Source organism: Acanthochromis polyacanthus, chromosome 9 (assembly GCF_021347895.1).
Source record: "Acanthochromis polyacanthus isolate Apoly-LR-REF ecotype Palm Island chromosome 9, KAUST_Apoly_ChrSc, whole genome shotgun sequence".
Taxonomy (NCBI): domain Eukaryota; kingdom Metazoa; phylum Chordata; class Actinopteri; family Pomacentridae; genus Acanthochromis; species Acanthochromis polyacanthus.
In genome coordinates, this window is record NC_067121.1 from 601,359 (window position 1) to 617,378 (window position 16,020).

General features: G+C 39.6%; 1 protein-coding gene across 1 annotated transcript; it reads left to right on the forward strand.

Moving 5' to 3' along the window:
* Positions 1 to 3,323: 3,323 nt before the first annotated feature.
* On the forward strand, positions 3,324 to 15,617 carry LOC127535479 (homeodomain-interacting protein kinase 1-like). The gene is made up of 18 exons (XM_051953637.1): positions 3,324 to 4,085; positions 4,176 to 4,395; positions 6,764 to 6,984; positions 7,662 to 7,806; positions 8,099 to 8,207; positions 9,099 to 9,395; positions 10,068 to 10,616; positions 12,157 to 12,377; positions 12,548 to 12,675; positions 12,827 to 13,092; positions 13,400 to 13,614; positions 13,781 to 13,969; positions 14,117 to 14,298; positions 14,397 to 14,520; positions 14,607 to 14,717; positions 14,808 to 14,882; positions 14,999 to 15,171; positions 15,323 to 15,617. The coding sequence occupies exons 8-18, from the start codon at positions 12,177 to 12,179 to the stop codon at positions 15,615 to 15,617; spliced, it is 1,959 nt and encodes a 652-aa protein (XP_051809597.1). The 5' UTR covers positions 3,324 to 4,085; positions 4,176 to 4,395; positions 6,764 to 6,984; positions 7,662 to 7,806; positions 8,099 to 8,207; positions 9,099 to 9,395; positions 10,068 to 10,616; positions 12,157 to 12,176.
* Positions 15,618 to 16,020: the final 403 nt, after the last annotated feature.

Below are 16,020 nucleotides of genomic sequence, written 5' to 3' on the forward strand. Positions count from 1 at the left end.
ACTCTGTGAGGGACATCTGGACATCAGGCCCCACTGACAGGGGATGTACCAGACCCCTGCTGAGTTAATGATATGCAAAGGCACCCCTTTAAAAGACCACATCTGAAACCACCATTTTGAGTCCTCCTGAATTTTGTGAGTTCTTTTGAGTTCTCCTGAAAGCACCACTCTGAGTTCTCCTGAGTTCTCCTGAATTTTGAAGTCACCTTGCTATCCATCACTCTGAGGCTCCACTCTGTCCACCGTTGTTCCGACCCACATCAACCAAGGCGACCGACCATCATCATCACGGCACGCAAGTACCTTTCAGTCACTGGAACTTGGTGCAACTTTCTCAAATTCTCTTTTCAAAGATAAAATTTACAGGCTAACAAATAAGCCTACTATCAAATTGACGGCTGCTTTCAGGTGTGGTCTATTTATCCCTTTTCCCTCAGAACTCCATATTTCAATTGTAATATTAATGCCAGTGTTACGTTGAAATATTGTGTTCTCTCCTTCCTTTTCCCATCATTCACATCTTCACCATCTTATTCGTTTTGTGTTGTCGTTGTTCGTTCCTTAATGTGTGTTATTGTTGTTGTTATTGTTTAGTTTAGTTTAATAAATGTGCATAAATATAAGTTCAGTGCCTCAATTGTTTTGTTGTTCACATCTTTGGTCCTAACTTGTATAGATTCCAGCTACCTCAATTTTATACATAACCTTTCAAGCTAAATAATTCCCCTTATGATTCCTGAAACTTCTTCTTGACAGCACAACAAGAGTGTTTCATATGCTATTTATTAGATTTGTCTAATCTAATACTTCGCTGGTCGAATATCAGGTAGACTTATTAATAATTCTGTACACTGCAAAAACTGAAATCTAAGTAGATTAAATATCTCAAATTAGGGTGATATTTGCTTATTTTTTGTCTGATAAGATAATTTTTCTCACTACGCAGATTTTATGTAAGAGTGTTTTACTTGTTTTAAGTGTTTTGGTCCTAAATTATCTTAGTAAGATATTACAGCTTGTTACTGAGATTTTATGGCTTATATTGAGTAATACATGCTTGAAACTAGAATATTAACTGTTACAAAGCTGCTTCATCAACATCCATAAGTACAAAACTTCTTTTTCAAAGTCATAATTTCTTATTTCAAGCATGAAATAAGAAATCATGACTTTGACACGACTGTATCCCTCCAAATAATTAAACACATCACAGCCAAATGAAATCTACTGTTTAGTTATCTATGCAACAATAAAAATATCCATCCATCCATTCTCTATACACCTCTTTATCCTCACTAGGGTCGCGGGGGTGCTGGAGCCTATCCCAGCTGACTTGAGTGAAGGCAGGGGACACCCTGGACAGGTCGCCAGTCTGTCACAGGGCTACATATACAGAAAACAATCACACTCACATTCACACCTACGGACAATTTAGAGTAACCAATTAACCTCAGCATATTTTTGGACTGTGGGAGGAAGCCATGGTGCCCAGAGAAAACCCATGCATGCACAGGGAGAACATGCAAACTCCATGTAGAAGATCCCAGGCCCCACCCCGGGATTTGAACCGGGACGTTCTTGCTGCAGGCGAAAGTGCTAACCACTACGCCGCTGTGCAGCCACAATAAAATATGTACTTAAATATTAGTACAGTTGGAACAGTACTGTAAACTGATAGTTAATATTTAAACATTTAACATGGAACATTCAAACAATTTCAATCAGAAATAGTTCATGTACATTCAGATAAGTGCTTCCAAATTACAGGGCAGCTTTAAAAGCATGTGACATCTGGGGAGCACTGCGAGTTATTTGTCACTATTGTATAATTCTATTACATTCGCAAGATGGTATTTTACCTGTACAAAGGTATGACTCTTGCTGCTGATTGTGTAATGAGAGGTATAATCCACCAGCTTTTCAGCATCCACTGACTCAGTAGCCTTTGCAAGGTATGGGACCTGAACTTGATATGCGATGACTTTTCTATCAAAGTGTATAGTTTGAAATAGTTGGTATTACAAACAATAAAGCAGAGAATCAACAAGACATACATTTTTGACTAATCCACATTCTGGCATATTACCAATCACTATGTATGCAAGGATCATTGATTTCTGAATTATGCAAGTATTGCCATTTATTACAATTATTAAACCTGTATTTTGGATTTACGTTTGCTCCGGTCTCATGCAAATGATCTTAGTGTATTACAGACCTCTATTTCATCTTTGTACAGAACAACCTGCAATGCATTTGGTATCTCTGAAAATCAGGGACACAATTTTAAATGGGAGCCATCAACAAGTTTTCAAAAATGATTTTTAAGTCCTACAGGAAGGTAAAATTTCTTCTGCAGTCTCTGAAAGAGATGGGAAAATTACGTAAAACAACGGCCTGTTGACCACATTATCTAGCAGCATAGGGGACTTCTATGAATTAAGATTTTTTTAAATGTTTTTTATTCGTATTTATAATGTAATTTATGGAATTAACTGCATGCAGTAATATTTTTTTCAATATACTGTATGAATTTCAAATCATGACTGCATTAGTTCAAACATTCTCCCCTCGTACAACATGTATGCCTCCCCCCATTTTATGACATGGTACATTCCAAATGGAACGGCCAGAAAGAGTCCGACAACTGTCGTCTGCAGTGGGTCAGTTGCAGCAGGCTACCTGTGCACAATTCTGCCGTTTGCAAGACTGTTGGAAATCCTATAAACTGACTACGCCACGGATGAAACTCGAAATGCTTTTTCAGGCATGGATCCTACAACAGTTGCAGTATTGAAAGGTAATGTTAATTTGCTTTTACATGCCTTTGCATGGTCAGCTAATTGTGAAGTTAGCTAAGTCCTCACATGCTAGTTTGAACAAACTGACCTTCTAGCCAAATGTGGGCTAGAAACAGTGAACAGCTACACGAAAAGTCTTGCCGTAAAAATAGTTTATATTATTTTATTGTCAGAAACAGAAGGAACAACTTTTAGGCAGCTATTAACTTTAGCTTTAGCATGTTTTGTGTTGCACGTTAGAATGGTTGCGGAGGGTTGGTAGGGGAGGCGCGCGCGCGCGCGGCTGGGTTCAAAATCATGGTTAGACTTTAGCTAAATGTAGATATATGTTCCTGCTTCAGCTGTGCTTCTGTGCTGCCACCACTGACTTAACCAGGTTATGACCTCATACTGTATATTTACAGTGTGATTGTATGTGTTTTTCAGCTGCTAATATTAGCACAGAATTGCTTCCCAGTCTGTCTAAGGTGGACTTGTGTGACCTCTTTCCGGGGCCTGAGCACTATTTCCGAAGGAAAGCCATTTGGAGGACCACTCATGGTGAAAATGAGGTGATATCCGATTTTAACGTTGTGTGGACATTAAACTATGCTGTGATTTACAATTTCAGTGAAACTGTCATGCTCTGTGTCTTTTGTTCCCTGTTCGTTTTTCTGTTTTATTTTGTAGTGTCTATTCTTCCTAACTTTCTCTAGTCTTCCTATTTGTTCTTTGCTACCTGTTTGGTTGTAACTGCATTTTGGCCCAATCCTGCAAAACCTGACAGAAACATTTCCTTTTTGGTGTTGTTGCTTGTAGTGCACTACTTACAATTACTGTGAGATCAATTTTTGTGTTTTTCAGTGTGAAGAACTGGAGCAGCCTCACCCAGGCACCTCCTCTGGAACTTATGATGGTGCCACAATTCCAACTACCCCAAACGCTTTGTCCACTCCTTCTTCCTTCTCTGCACCTGTCCCCTCTTCAAAGCCAGGAGACAGTGCCAGCAGAACTGTACAGCTTCAAAGTCCACAATATGTTGTATACACAGACACAGAGCTGGAGCTGTCAAGAACCACCTTTTTTGAAAAACAGCGTGCTGGACAAGAAGAAGACTTCACACTCTCCAAAGAGCTTCGCTGTCGCATAATAAGGAACACAGTAACAAGCATGATGGCCATAAAGAGAGCTGCAGGGGATGACTTCCGATATCCAAGTAGCCGTGAGCTAACTGTGATGGCTCAGCGTCTGATTGTATACTACCCAATGCTGCGGGACAGGTCTGCAGCCAGTGGAGCTGAGTGGGTAGGAGGATATGCTTTATTCGGGATCGGAGCTTTTATGCGGTAATTTCATTACGATCAATGTGATTTTTATGTTCCATGTTTTTGTCAGGAATCTGTGAAGAAGCAGCTTTTGAGAAGGGTCCAAAATGTGACAACCCCCAAAAAGAAGCAGGGAGCAACTCCTTCAAGAAAGAGGCGACTGGCCATCAGCTTTGAGAGCAGCAGCCATGGGTCACCCACTGATGACAGCGGGTCCAATGCTTCAACTTTGAGCTTGGAAACATCACCGCAGTCTGGAGGCACTTCCCTGGAGGCTGAACAGGTGGATGGTAAGAGCACATACTGAGATTGTGTTTTTGTATTAAAATTGCTACAAGTATTGAAAAGGGGGAGTGCCTTTAAGGTATTAATCATTAATCATCAAGATTATCTTTTCATGGTAGCAGCTTTAGCTCAGTCTGGTTCTGGTGGATCAGCTGGAAAGAGCAGAGAGAGAAAGAGAGAGAATACTCCTGCTGACTTAAGACTTCAGACTCGTAACTATTACTTCACTGGAATATGCTAAAGAAATATTGTATTTTATTATCAATGTAAGAGTACTACGTTATGATTTATTGCTCTCGTTATTAATAATTGGGGCACCACCCTAGATCTCTAGGGAAAAATATTAATTTTACTAAAAAAAATTAATATTCATAAAAATTTTGATCAATCTCATATCAAAAAGTCTTGAATCCTCGGTTAAATTGACCACATTCTACACAAAGAAACACAAGACTATGTACAGTGTAGATATGGTGTGTGTGTGTGTGTGTGTGTGTGTGTGCGCGTGCTTGTGTGAGGGATGTGGAAGTAGGTGTGAGAGAGAAGGAAATATGGTGAGGATTAGCCAGAGCTAACCTGACGAGGTAACCGGTAATTTGGATTAAGAATTCTAATGATTTGTAAAAGAATAAATTGATGAAGTGAATTAAATGACCAAGCGGTTAGTACATCACCCATAGAATGGAATCAGAGCAAACTCAGCTGGAGTTATTGAAGTGAACCGTCATGGGCTGGGACGTGCAGGGCCTTCAGATTAGCCGCACAACCGTCTGGACTGGCAGGTTCGGAGCGGTGTGTCGTCGTTAGGGCCGCCTGGATGTCCTGCCGCGGGTTGATCGGTTCTATGCAAAGACCTGATCCAGCAGGTCTCCGGAGTTCTCAGCTGAGTGCTTAAAAATGATGGTTCTCAGGCTTTAGCCAAGAAAAACGGGTGTTGATGAAAAACGGTCAAAATTAAGAAAAATAAATGCTGGTTCTGAATCTGTTCTTCAGATTAAAACGAATAACGTTGGTTTAAAATTGAGCAAAATGTCTCCTTAAGTTACAAAAATATTAAGAGATAAATAGTTAACAAACTGAGATGGTGAGGGAATTTCGAAGATAGGAAAAAACGCGCTTTAGGTCAGAAAATAATGGGAATCTCTGTTATGGATTCCTCAGGTAGTGAAGAAAGGGAAGTGAAGCGGGCAAGAGAGTAAGAGCGGTAAGAGAGATGATGTGGGCGACGGCTGACTTTATCTGTGGGTCCAGCTAAGGGGAGGACCTGGGCGGAGAGAGAGAACTTTTAGGCGCGAGTCTGGAGGAATTTGGAATCTCTTTGTTCTCACAGAGTAGAGAAGAAAGAGGAGTCCAGAATGGATTAAAATATGATATTAAACGCGCAAAACACGATCTGTCTATCCCACCATATTCAGTTGCGTGAAAGTGAAATGTGTAGATTAATACATATGTTCATATGATGTGAATCATTTCATTCATAACTATATGTTTATGTTTATGACATTAAAAATATGTATCACAGTGAAAATATAACAAGTCAGAGATTTGGTAACAGGTAAATACAACGGTCATCATTCAACCTAAATGGAGTAATAAAGAAGGAATCAGATTAAACATCACAAATTAATAAATCAGCTTCTGTGAAAGATAGAATCTTGATTTTCATGTTAATGATGAATGATTTCCACTGACATTGGTAATTCTGTAAACACAAAATACATTCCAGAAATATTAATTTGGCAAGGTTTTGTAAGTTCAGTTCCAGTCTCTTTGTTTCAGTCAAAGAGAGTGAGAGGGTGACTCCAGCCTTCAGCCATAAAGTTTTACGACTTGTTATCTGATCTGTGGAAGGCAGAGACGTCTCCGGCTGAGGGTCTCCTGAAGCTGAAAAGGGATTTTAGCATGAAAGTTCATTAAACAAACATCCATAGCATATAATTGAAAGTCATTGTCTTTTAAAAAGAAGAAGTTATTCCAGGGGTTTAAATGTTCACAGGAGCTCCATCCTTCTGTGAATGAAAACCTACAGAAATACAAATGTCTCAATCCTCCTATAGAGATGGGTGTTGGTCAGTGCTGGAGAGAGGGACAGCTTATCTGAGTTTTGATCAGCTCAGGAATTCCAGAGCCTTTGCAGTCTTGCTCCATCAATAAACATCTACTCCATATAGAGTTGAGTTGTGAGAAAGTGTGGTGAGTTGTTGTGGATGTACTGTCACATTTCTTTTTAGAAGTCATTTATACATGGTTTAGTTTTAGATACAAACATTGAAATGATTAAACTAAAAGTCAGTAACTTTGAATATTTGTATGTTTCTTCAAACTGTAATGGCAGAAAGTGAAACAGTAATCATAATTTCATTTCAACAATAGGGCCTGAAACTACTGACAGCCCACAGAACCAGGCCAGACACTACAAAGTTCTGCAGGAGCTATACAAATCCAAGCCCAGGCCCAACAAGAAGGATGTTGCCCAGCTGTTGGACCTGGAATACCAAGCAAGACGGGCTTACATCGACTCTGATGTTCTGAAGGAGCACGACAGACCTACCAAGATTCTTCAAGCATATCCCTGCTTCAGAGAAGTGGATCATGTAAGCAAATCAAATCATTTTAAGTTGATTTATGTTTAATATGATTGTATGTGGGGCTGCACAGTGTCGTAGTGGTTAGCACTTTCACCTTGCAGCAAGAAGATCCCCGGTTCAAATCCCGGCCTGGGATCTTTCTGCATGGAGTTTGCATGTTCTCCCTGTGCATGCGTGGGTTTTCTCCGGGTACTCTGGCTTCCTCCCACAGTCCAAAAATATGCTGAGGTTAATTGGTTACTCTAAATTGTCCATAGATGTGTGAATGTGCGTGTGATTGTCTGTCTGTATATGTAACCCTGTGACAGACTGTGACCTGTCCAGGGTGTCCCCCGCCTTCGCCCGAGTCAGCCCCGACCCTAATGAGGATAAAGCGGTGTATAGAGGATGGATGGATGGATGGATGCATGTATGTTAGTTTACAAATGATAGATTGTTAGCCATTTTCCATTTTTTAAATTAAGGACAGATGTTGGCCAGGTTCTTTTTTGCGCAAGTTGTTTCATAATTCACAAAGCAGGTTACGCTGCAATTTCTACTTACATAGAATAGAACTTTATTGCTCCCCGAAGGGAAATTCATTTGTTTGGTCTTTACATAATGGGTCCAGGCATTTTTTATTGACTAGATTTTGATTGGAATGTTGATTTAACAGGTATTTGCTATGTGTCCTTTTGTGGTAGATAATGGATGAACTGCAGCGGATCCTCAATCAAGGCAACCCCCACTTCATAGCTGAACTGAAGAACCGCTGGAAGACCTTTTGTGAGAAGATCCAGTTTTATGGCGTTTTCAAAAAAGTCATGAGACCTCCACTGGCTGATAAAGGTAATTACTTATCATTTGATGACTTAAGAATCCATGAGCTGACCACAGTAGTCAGTGCTGCTGGTGCTGCTCAGTTTCACACATCCACCAAGTATTTTCCATTTACATAACTTGTCAACCATCCTAACCACTTCTACCATGTGCTTTTTTCATTTTCCCACCTGCAGTTTACTGCTTCTTGCAGTCTCTCCCAACCACACTCACTTCTGTTTCTTGTCTTGTTACTCTGTTTTATGTTGTTTTTGAATAACTGACTGCAGTAAATAAAATTAGGTGGTTTTGTTTTTCACAGTAAAGCGAGGGGTTGCGATGATGAAAGCTTTGCCAGACGTCTTCCCATCACCCATTGCTCCACCCAAGAAGTTGGGGCATGCAAGTGAGGCCATTCTTCACATCTTGAGGTAAAAAAATGATGTTTGATAGTTTTTCACATGCTTTACAACAGGGCTATTAAACTCTATTGTTAAGGGACCGCATTTTTAGACATTCTCCTGATTTTTTTTATTGTAAATATTTGCTTTTGATACATCACACCACTGCATTTTGAAAACATTCATATTGCCACACTGAGAAAGGAATAGGCCTACTTTAAGAAACTGGGTGAAGCGCTCAGTTTCATTTTCTTTGCAACATAAGCTGTGATACAGCCACAGAAGTAAACAAATTTGAAAGAGATGTATTCTACAGCACATCATATGTCATGTGGCATATAATGTGGTCAATTCTGACATCTCCTATCAAGCTACATCACGGCACTTCTTAAGTACTAAAAAGAAGCAAACGACAGGATTGAGTAAAGACATTTCAGAAATTAAACAATCACTGAACTCGCCTGTGTATTTGATCCCACAAAACAGAAATGATAAATGCTTCCAATATTTTGACATCAGACTGCTTTTACTGCCTTAACCCAGTGAAGCTGTTTATGAAGAATATTGTTGCATTACTAGAGCCTGGCAATGACCAAAGAAAAATGTCTAACATTACAAAGAACATATCTGGACGACTCACATCAGTCAGGCAAAACAGAATGACAGCTGTAGTTGCAGGCTGTGTAGTAGGCTCCTTGACACACATCCATAAAAAGTCATAAACACTGGCTCACAACTACTTTGTTTCTTTTACACTTTCTTGTCTTGTGTCACTTCCACATATTCATTTTTATTTCAATTATAGACAAAGACGAGCATTGCTACCCTGCCACATATCCATTTAGTTTACTCTCATAAACACACACACAAATAAGCTTCAATTCACACTTAATTAGCCTCATATTTCTATTTGTGTTTCAGTCTGTGGAAGACCCCAACGCTTTCCTGAACGCAAGACCGCTCTCCAGCCCTGTAGTGATCGTCTGTGAGAGCAACTGCATTCTGGCCATCGGAACCATGCCTGTGCTGATCTTCCCAAAGGAGGACATCTCAGTGTGATGTACATCATGGCATGCTGCTACACCTTTCACCTCACATACCCCAAGTGCATAACCACACTCCTCTCTGTGCTGCAGACAGAGGTCCTCATGGATGCCATCCATGACCAAGACATGACTTCTTCATATAAAAAAGCTATGGCTGAGTGGAGGAAGTTCAGTGAGTAGGCTTGTACGTTGTTCTGTAGTTCCAGAAAATGTTAGATGAGTCAGTTTGTTCAGGTCTTAGCATTTGTTCAGGGCTCCTCAGAGCACTTTCTTCTGTAAAATGTTTTTGATACAGATTGCACCTTAAATAGAATAAAGAGGTGAAAAGAAATTGGATTTGTATCTTCATTTAAGCAAGTGACATTTACTGTTCTTGTAGTCAGGATCACTGATTATAAGCATGAATATTTTTGAATTCCACAGCATTTGGCTCATTTTAAGAATTTTAAGAAAGTTATCCTACATAGAGAGAAAAATATTCTGAACTGTTGCCGTTCCATCAAGAAAAGTAAATTAGATTTTAGTATAACTTTTCAAGTAATGTAATGCTTACTACATATCATTATGTCAAGACAATGGCACGAGCATTTGCTTCATTTCAGAATATTTTTCAACATATTGAGAAAAGAGGTCTCATATTTTTTATTTCTTCCAAGAAAAATGCACTTGTTATTAGTGAGAATATACTAATTTTAAGGTATTTTGGGTTTCATTGAGGTTAGATATTTTTACTTGTTTTGGAAAATCTTGACAAGCCAAATTTTCTTGTTCTGTTGGCAGATAATTTTGCTTAGTTTAAGTAATATGTCACTTGTTTTTGTGGGTTTTTTTCTTGTTTTTGAAGGAGGACTTTTTGCAGTGTAGGAGAAGTAAAGAAGGGGAAGTTCATACGTCAGGTGGCAGATGAAGATGGACAGAATGACTTTTCAGCCCATCAGGTCATCCATGAACAAATGGAGACAGATCTTACATTATATGAGATGGAACATTTTAAATTTTACTTCAACATAATTGATGGCACAATTTACCCCCAGCATGTTTTCTGCAAAGGCTCAACTAAGTCCAGGTTTGTTCCCTTTGGAAAGCCATATTCCTCATATACAATGACTACACCAGTGTTTCAGCATTTTACATGAACCCAAATTTATCCACTGTGTGCTTTCTTTACAGTAAATATGACAGCTAAAAGTTTAAAAAATAACAACATTACATATATGCTGCTTTGTTTACATTTGAACGAGGTAGTGCTGCATTTAAATCAGGGTGCAGACAGTTCTGCACAGTGTCTTCCAGATTTCAACAAGACAACAGGACGACTTGAAACGAGCAGGACATCGAGATTAATCTCAACTTTAACCTTTCAAGAAAACCCAAAGAAGCCAACATTTTTGAGGTAAGTGACTTCACTGCTCTGCTTGATGAAGCAAACACCAGAGGAAACATTCAGAAGGAAGTTTTAAAATCTATTTTTCTACAACTCTGTCCAATTTGTAATGAAATCTGTGAGTCAGAACAGGATGTAACACTCAGTTTTTTACTGGTCTTGTAATTTTTAACATCTTGTTATTAAAAAGTAAGATCTTAGCAGTGTGGAAGGGAAGTGATGTGTTCAGGTTTGGTCATAACTGGATAAAACCAACTCCTGTAAAGAGCAGGACAAACATGTTTGTTAAGACAAAATATGGTTTTAAAGCTCCAAACTTGGAATAATTTGACTATAACCATGACCAAATACATAGATATGTTGGGATAGCAGGATTTTTCTACTGGGAAATATTCATTTTGGAGTATATAATGATAATCTGATGTGTTGATGTGAGCAAGAGTTAAGGTCACTTTTTTCTGATCAGTAAATTCATTCAGTAAGTGTAATAAGTAAGGTAATAGCTCATTCTGTTTCCTTAACTTGCAACATGGAATCCAAAATGAAATTGGATTAAGCTATCCAGCAATATTTTTGTTTTTGGTGCTACAACTTGTCATATCTGCTCAATCAGTTACTAAAGTTCATCACATTTTCTTTTTCATTTTTCTGACCAAGCATTTAATGTTAAAAAAATCTTCTGTGTGTTTTATTTTGTATTATCCTGGCATGAAAGTAGAAAAGTGTCAGAAAATATCATTGGTTGATTTCTGCATTATTGTTTTTTTGGGGTAATGTGTGCTCAAAGATGAGACTTTCAGTGACAATTTCAATTATTTTTTAAATTTGATTTTGATTTGTAAATAAACATACTGAACACATTTCTAAACGTTAGCCTTTTTAATATATTTGAAATGTATTTTATGTGAGAAAAAATCTGTCAAATGAGACATGGTTGAGCAGAAAATGTTCTAATAAATGAGAGATTTCAACAATTTATAACAACATTACTCAGAATATGTCACTATAAGTTATTAAGTGCAGATAGATGAGGAAAACAGGGCCAGTTTTAGTCATTTAAAATGCCATTTTCAAAATTAAACAATGCTGAGAAATTTTAAATTGTTTTTAAAGGCATTGTAGAATTCATGGCAAACACAAAATCTCTGAGTGGAGACACCATTTCAATTTATTTTATTGAGTTATTTATTCGTTTATTGAGTAGTTCAGTGAAACCAGCTTAACACCAAACTCAGAGACTTCCACATTTCAGCAAAATCTAGATAACCAAACTTTTGTGAAGTAAGTAACTCCACTCTTCTGTTTAATGAAGTAAAACTTTGGAGTTTCTGAGGAAACATCCATGTAGTTTTGCTGCAATACTGTCCAATATGCCTTATAACACAATTCAGAACAGGTTGTAACACTCAGTGCTGTTGTTTTATGATAATTGGTTCAATATTCAGCAAATATGATTGAAAACTGAGATCACTACAGTGTGGTAGATTACCAATGGTTCAACAAGACATCCATAGAATATGGTTCTCATTTGTGTCTGCTTCACTTTCAGTCTTTTTTGACAAGATAAAAATGAACAATCAAAGTTCATCCTCATCCTCATCTTCCTCTGAGGAGAGTACTACAAGGCATCCTTTCGAAGTCCCAGAAGACTACAAGTTGATGCAAAACCTGGAACATGGAAGCTGTGGATTTGTGCCGGAACGTATGACAAACAACACTGAAGAGCACGAGGCCATAAAGGTGTCCGAACGGAACTGTCAAGACCATGAGGTAGGACACTGATTCCAGCTGAACAGTGACACAAAAAAGACATTGTTTTAAAAAGAGGTAGTACCACGACAAGATTCTGAGTAGTGGTACTGCTCATGTTATGTACTTTTTAGTTGTTGAGAAGAACTGATTGGACTCTGTGGCTCAGCAAACATATTGTCTCTCCACAGGTGAAAATCCTGAAAAAACCCATGAGCCACAACTCAAAGGAGAAGGACAGAACCCCCCCCAGTGATATCCTCGACCATCCCTCTATCACTAGAAGCGACCTCAGCAGCAACTCCCCCACCAGCAGTTGGTAAGTGTGTTTCTGTTTACTTTGTACACAGGTTGTGAGACATTAGCAGCCCAGCAGGTGACAGAAGACTGATATGGACTTTTGTTGATTTTCATGTTTACATTCTCTGCTTGTCGGATGTAAACCCAACCGTCTATGTTTCCTTTTTTAGCGATGAATCTAGACCCTCCACCACCGTGTCCATCATGGTTAAGCCTGCAGATCCAGAGAACAGAATCAACCTGACAGGCTTGCCTGATGATGAAAGTGACCTGAAGAGCAGTAAGCTTGAGGACAGTGACACTGCTAAAGACACTGAGAACAACAAGGACAATGATGAAGACACTGAAGTCAAGAAGAAGGCGCAGAGAAAGACAAAGACAAAGAAGAAGAACTACTTCCAATGCGCCTTCTCCTGGATAAAGAAGAAGTGTTCAGGTTTGGTCATAACTGGATAACTAAAACCAACCAGTACTCCTGTAAAGAGCAGACTTCTGTTTAATGAAGTAAACACTTTGGAGTTTCTGAGGAAACATCCATGTAGTTTTGCTGCAATACTGTCCAATATGCCTTATAACACAATTCAGAACAGGTTGTAACACTCAGTGCTGTTGTTTTATGATAATTGGTTCAATATTTAGCAAATATGATTGAAAACTGAGATGACATCAGTGTGGTAGATTACCAATGGTTCAACAAGACATCCATAGAATATGTTTCTCATTTGTGTCTGCTTCACTTTCAGGCTTCTGTGACAAGCTCAAAAAGAACATTCAAAGTTCATCCTCATCTTCCTCTGAGGAGAGTACCACAAGCCAGCGTTCCGAAGTCTCAACAGGCTACACGTTCGTGAAAGAAATCGGACATGGAGGCTTTGCATTAGTGGTGGAATGTGTGAAGAACGACACCGAAGAGCACGTGGCTGTAAAGGTGCCCGAATGGAGCAATCTAGACCATGAGGTAAGACACTGATTTCAGCTGAACAGTGACACAAAAAAGACATTTTTCAAAAAGAGGTAGTACTACTACAATATTCTGAGTAGTGGTACTGGTGATGTTATGTACTTTTTAGTTGAGAAAAACTGATTGGACTCTGTGGCTCAGCAAACATATTGTCTCTCCACAGGCGGAAATCATGAAAAAGCTCGTGAGCCACAACTCGAAGCAGTCAAACATCATCGACTACAAAGGAGACATCTTCATAAAAAATAAGCGGCAACTGGTGTTTGAAAAATTGGACATCAGCCTGTGGGACTATTTGCGGAATTCACAACAGCCAATGCCTCTGGAACACGTCCGCACAATTATTGAGCAGGTATGACCTTCTATTGTCTCCTTATGTTTCTCTCCTTCAGTGGTGCTAGAATCAACATGGGTGTTTCAGGAACCTTTACAACTTCTGCTTTTATTGTCATGTGACAGATTTCTTTAACAAACTCCTGATAAATGTTGTTACTTGCAGCTGGCTGTAGCTCTGGATACGACAAAGAGCGCTGGCATAATCCACGCTGATCTGAAGGAAGACAACATCATGATGGTGGATCGTGTGAAGCAGCCCTTCAGAGTCAAACTCATTGACTTTGGTGAGGCCGAGTACAGCTCCAAAACCAAAGCGGGAAAGCTCCTCCAAGTAGTTGCATATAGGTATGAAATACTGATACTTTTTAAACTTCTTTAATTCAGCGCTGTCTCCTTATTGTCTACTGTGTCACATCTTCATTTGATGTTTTTTCCACATTCAGAGCTCCAGAAATCATCCTGGGCCTGCCGTATTCTGAGGCCATCGACATTTGGTCCTTAGGCTGCGTGATGGAGAGGATGATGACTTCAGATGGTCTCTTCGGAACAGACTCCGAATACTGGACAGTGAGTAAATTACTGCAGCTGAAACACATTAGAAGCCGTCACAGGATTAGCTTCAGGTCTAACACGGTGTTATGTTTTGTTTGCAGCTCCTACGCATGATCGGTCTGTTGGGTCCGCCACCGCAACATGTCATCGATGCTGGACGAAGATCAGAATTATTTTTTCAGAAAATGCCTGATGGTTTGTGGCAGCTGAAGGTACAATACTCCTACTGTGATTTTACCTCTGACCTTTACTCACTCAATAAGATAAAGACTTGAGTAAGCATGATTGTTTTCTTCTTTCAGAGACCTACAGAGTGTTTTGGGACCCATTTCGACGACGCAGTTTACCAGTTCAGCTCTCTGGATGAAATCGAAACGGTACGTTAGGAAGCAGCAGCTAGTTGCTGAAAATTCACCTTCATTTATGGCATTCACATTTCACGGTGGAAGGTGATTTGACCACTGTTGGACTTTCAAAATGTTTTCTGCACCAGGTGTGCTCTGAGACGGACAACCTAGCAGAGGCTGATGAGAGAAAGGAGTGCATCGAGCTCCTGAAGGCGATGCTTCAATGGGACGAGAAAGACAGAATCACCCCCAGTGGTATCCTGAAGCATCCCTTTATCACGAGAAGCTACCTCAGCAGCAACTCCCCCACCAGCAGTTGGTAAGTGTGTTTCTGTTTACTTTGTACACAGGTTGTGAGACATTAGCAGCCCAGCAGGTGACAAAAGACTGATATGGACTTTTGTTGATTTTCATGTTTACATTCTCTGCTTGTCGGATGTAAACCCAACCGTGTATGTTTTCTTTTTTAGCGATGAACCGAGACCCTCCACCAGCCTGTCCATCACGGTTAAGCCTGCAGATCCAGAGAACAGAATCAACCTGACAGGCTTGCCTGATGATGAAAGTGACCTGAAGAGCAGTAAGCTTGAGGACAGTGACACTGCTAAAGACACTGAGACCAGCAAAGACAGAAACAATGATGAAGACACTAAAGGCAATGAGAAGGACCAGAGAAGGACAAAGACAAAGAAGAAGAACTGCTTCGAACGCATCTTCTCCTGGAGAAAGAAGACGTTCTGCTGCTGCTGCTGTGTCCAAGTTTAAGGATGTGATACATCTGATGTGATGAACTGAGCAGCACTAATGGACTGGATCCACAGTTCCTTTTTTTTGTTTTGTTTTTTTTGTTTTAAAATCAATAAAAGTCCGTATCAGTTCCTGACCTCAGCATCGTTCGCTGGGTTTACCTTCACCCCAACCGGTCGAGGCAGATGGCCGCCTTGTCTGAGCCTGGTTCTGCCGGAGGGTTCTTCCTGAAAAAGGGAGTTTTACCTCCCCACTGTCGCCAAGTGCTTGCTCAGACAGGGAATCCAAAGGAAACTTTGGATTTGTTGGATTTCTCTGTATTATTTTGTCTTTACTTTCCTCATTGAAGTGTCTTGTGATGACCCATTTGAACTGGTGAATAAAATGTATTGAAAATGAATTGAAAGTTTCACCTAAAAAG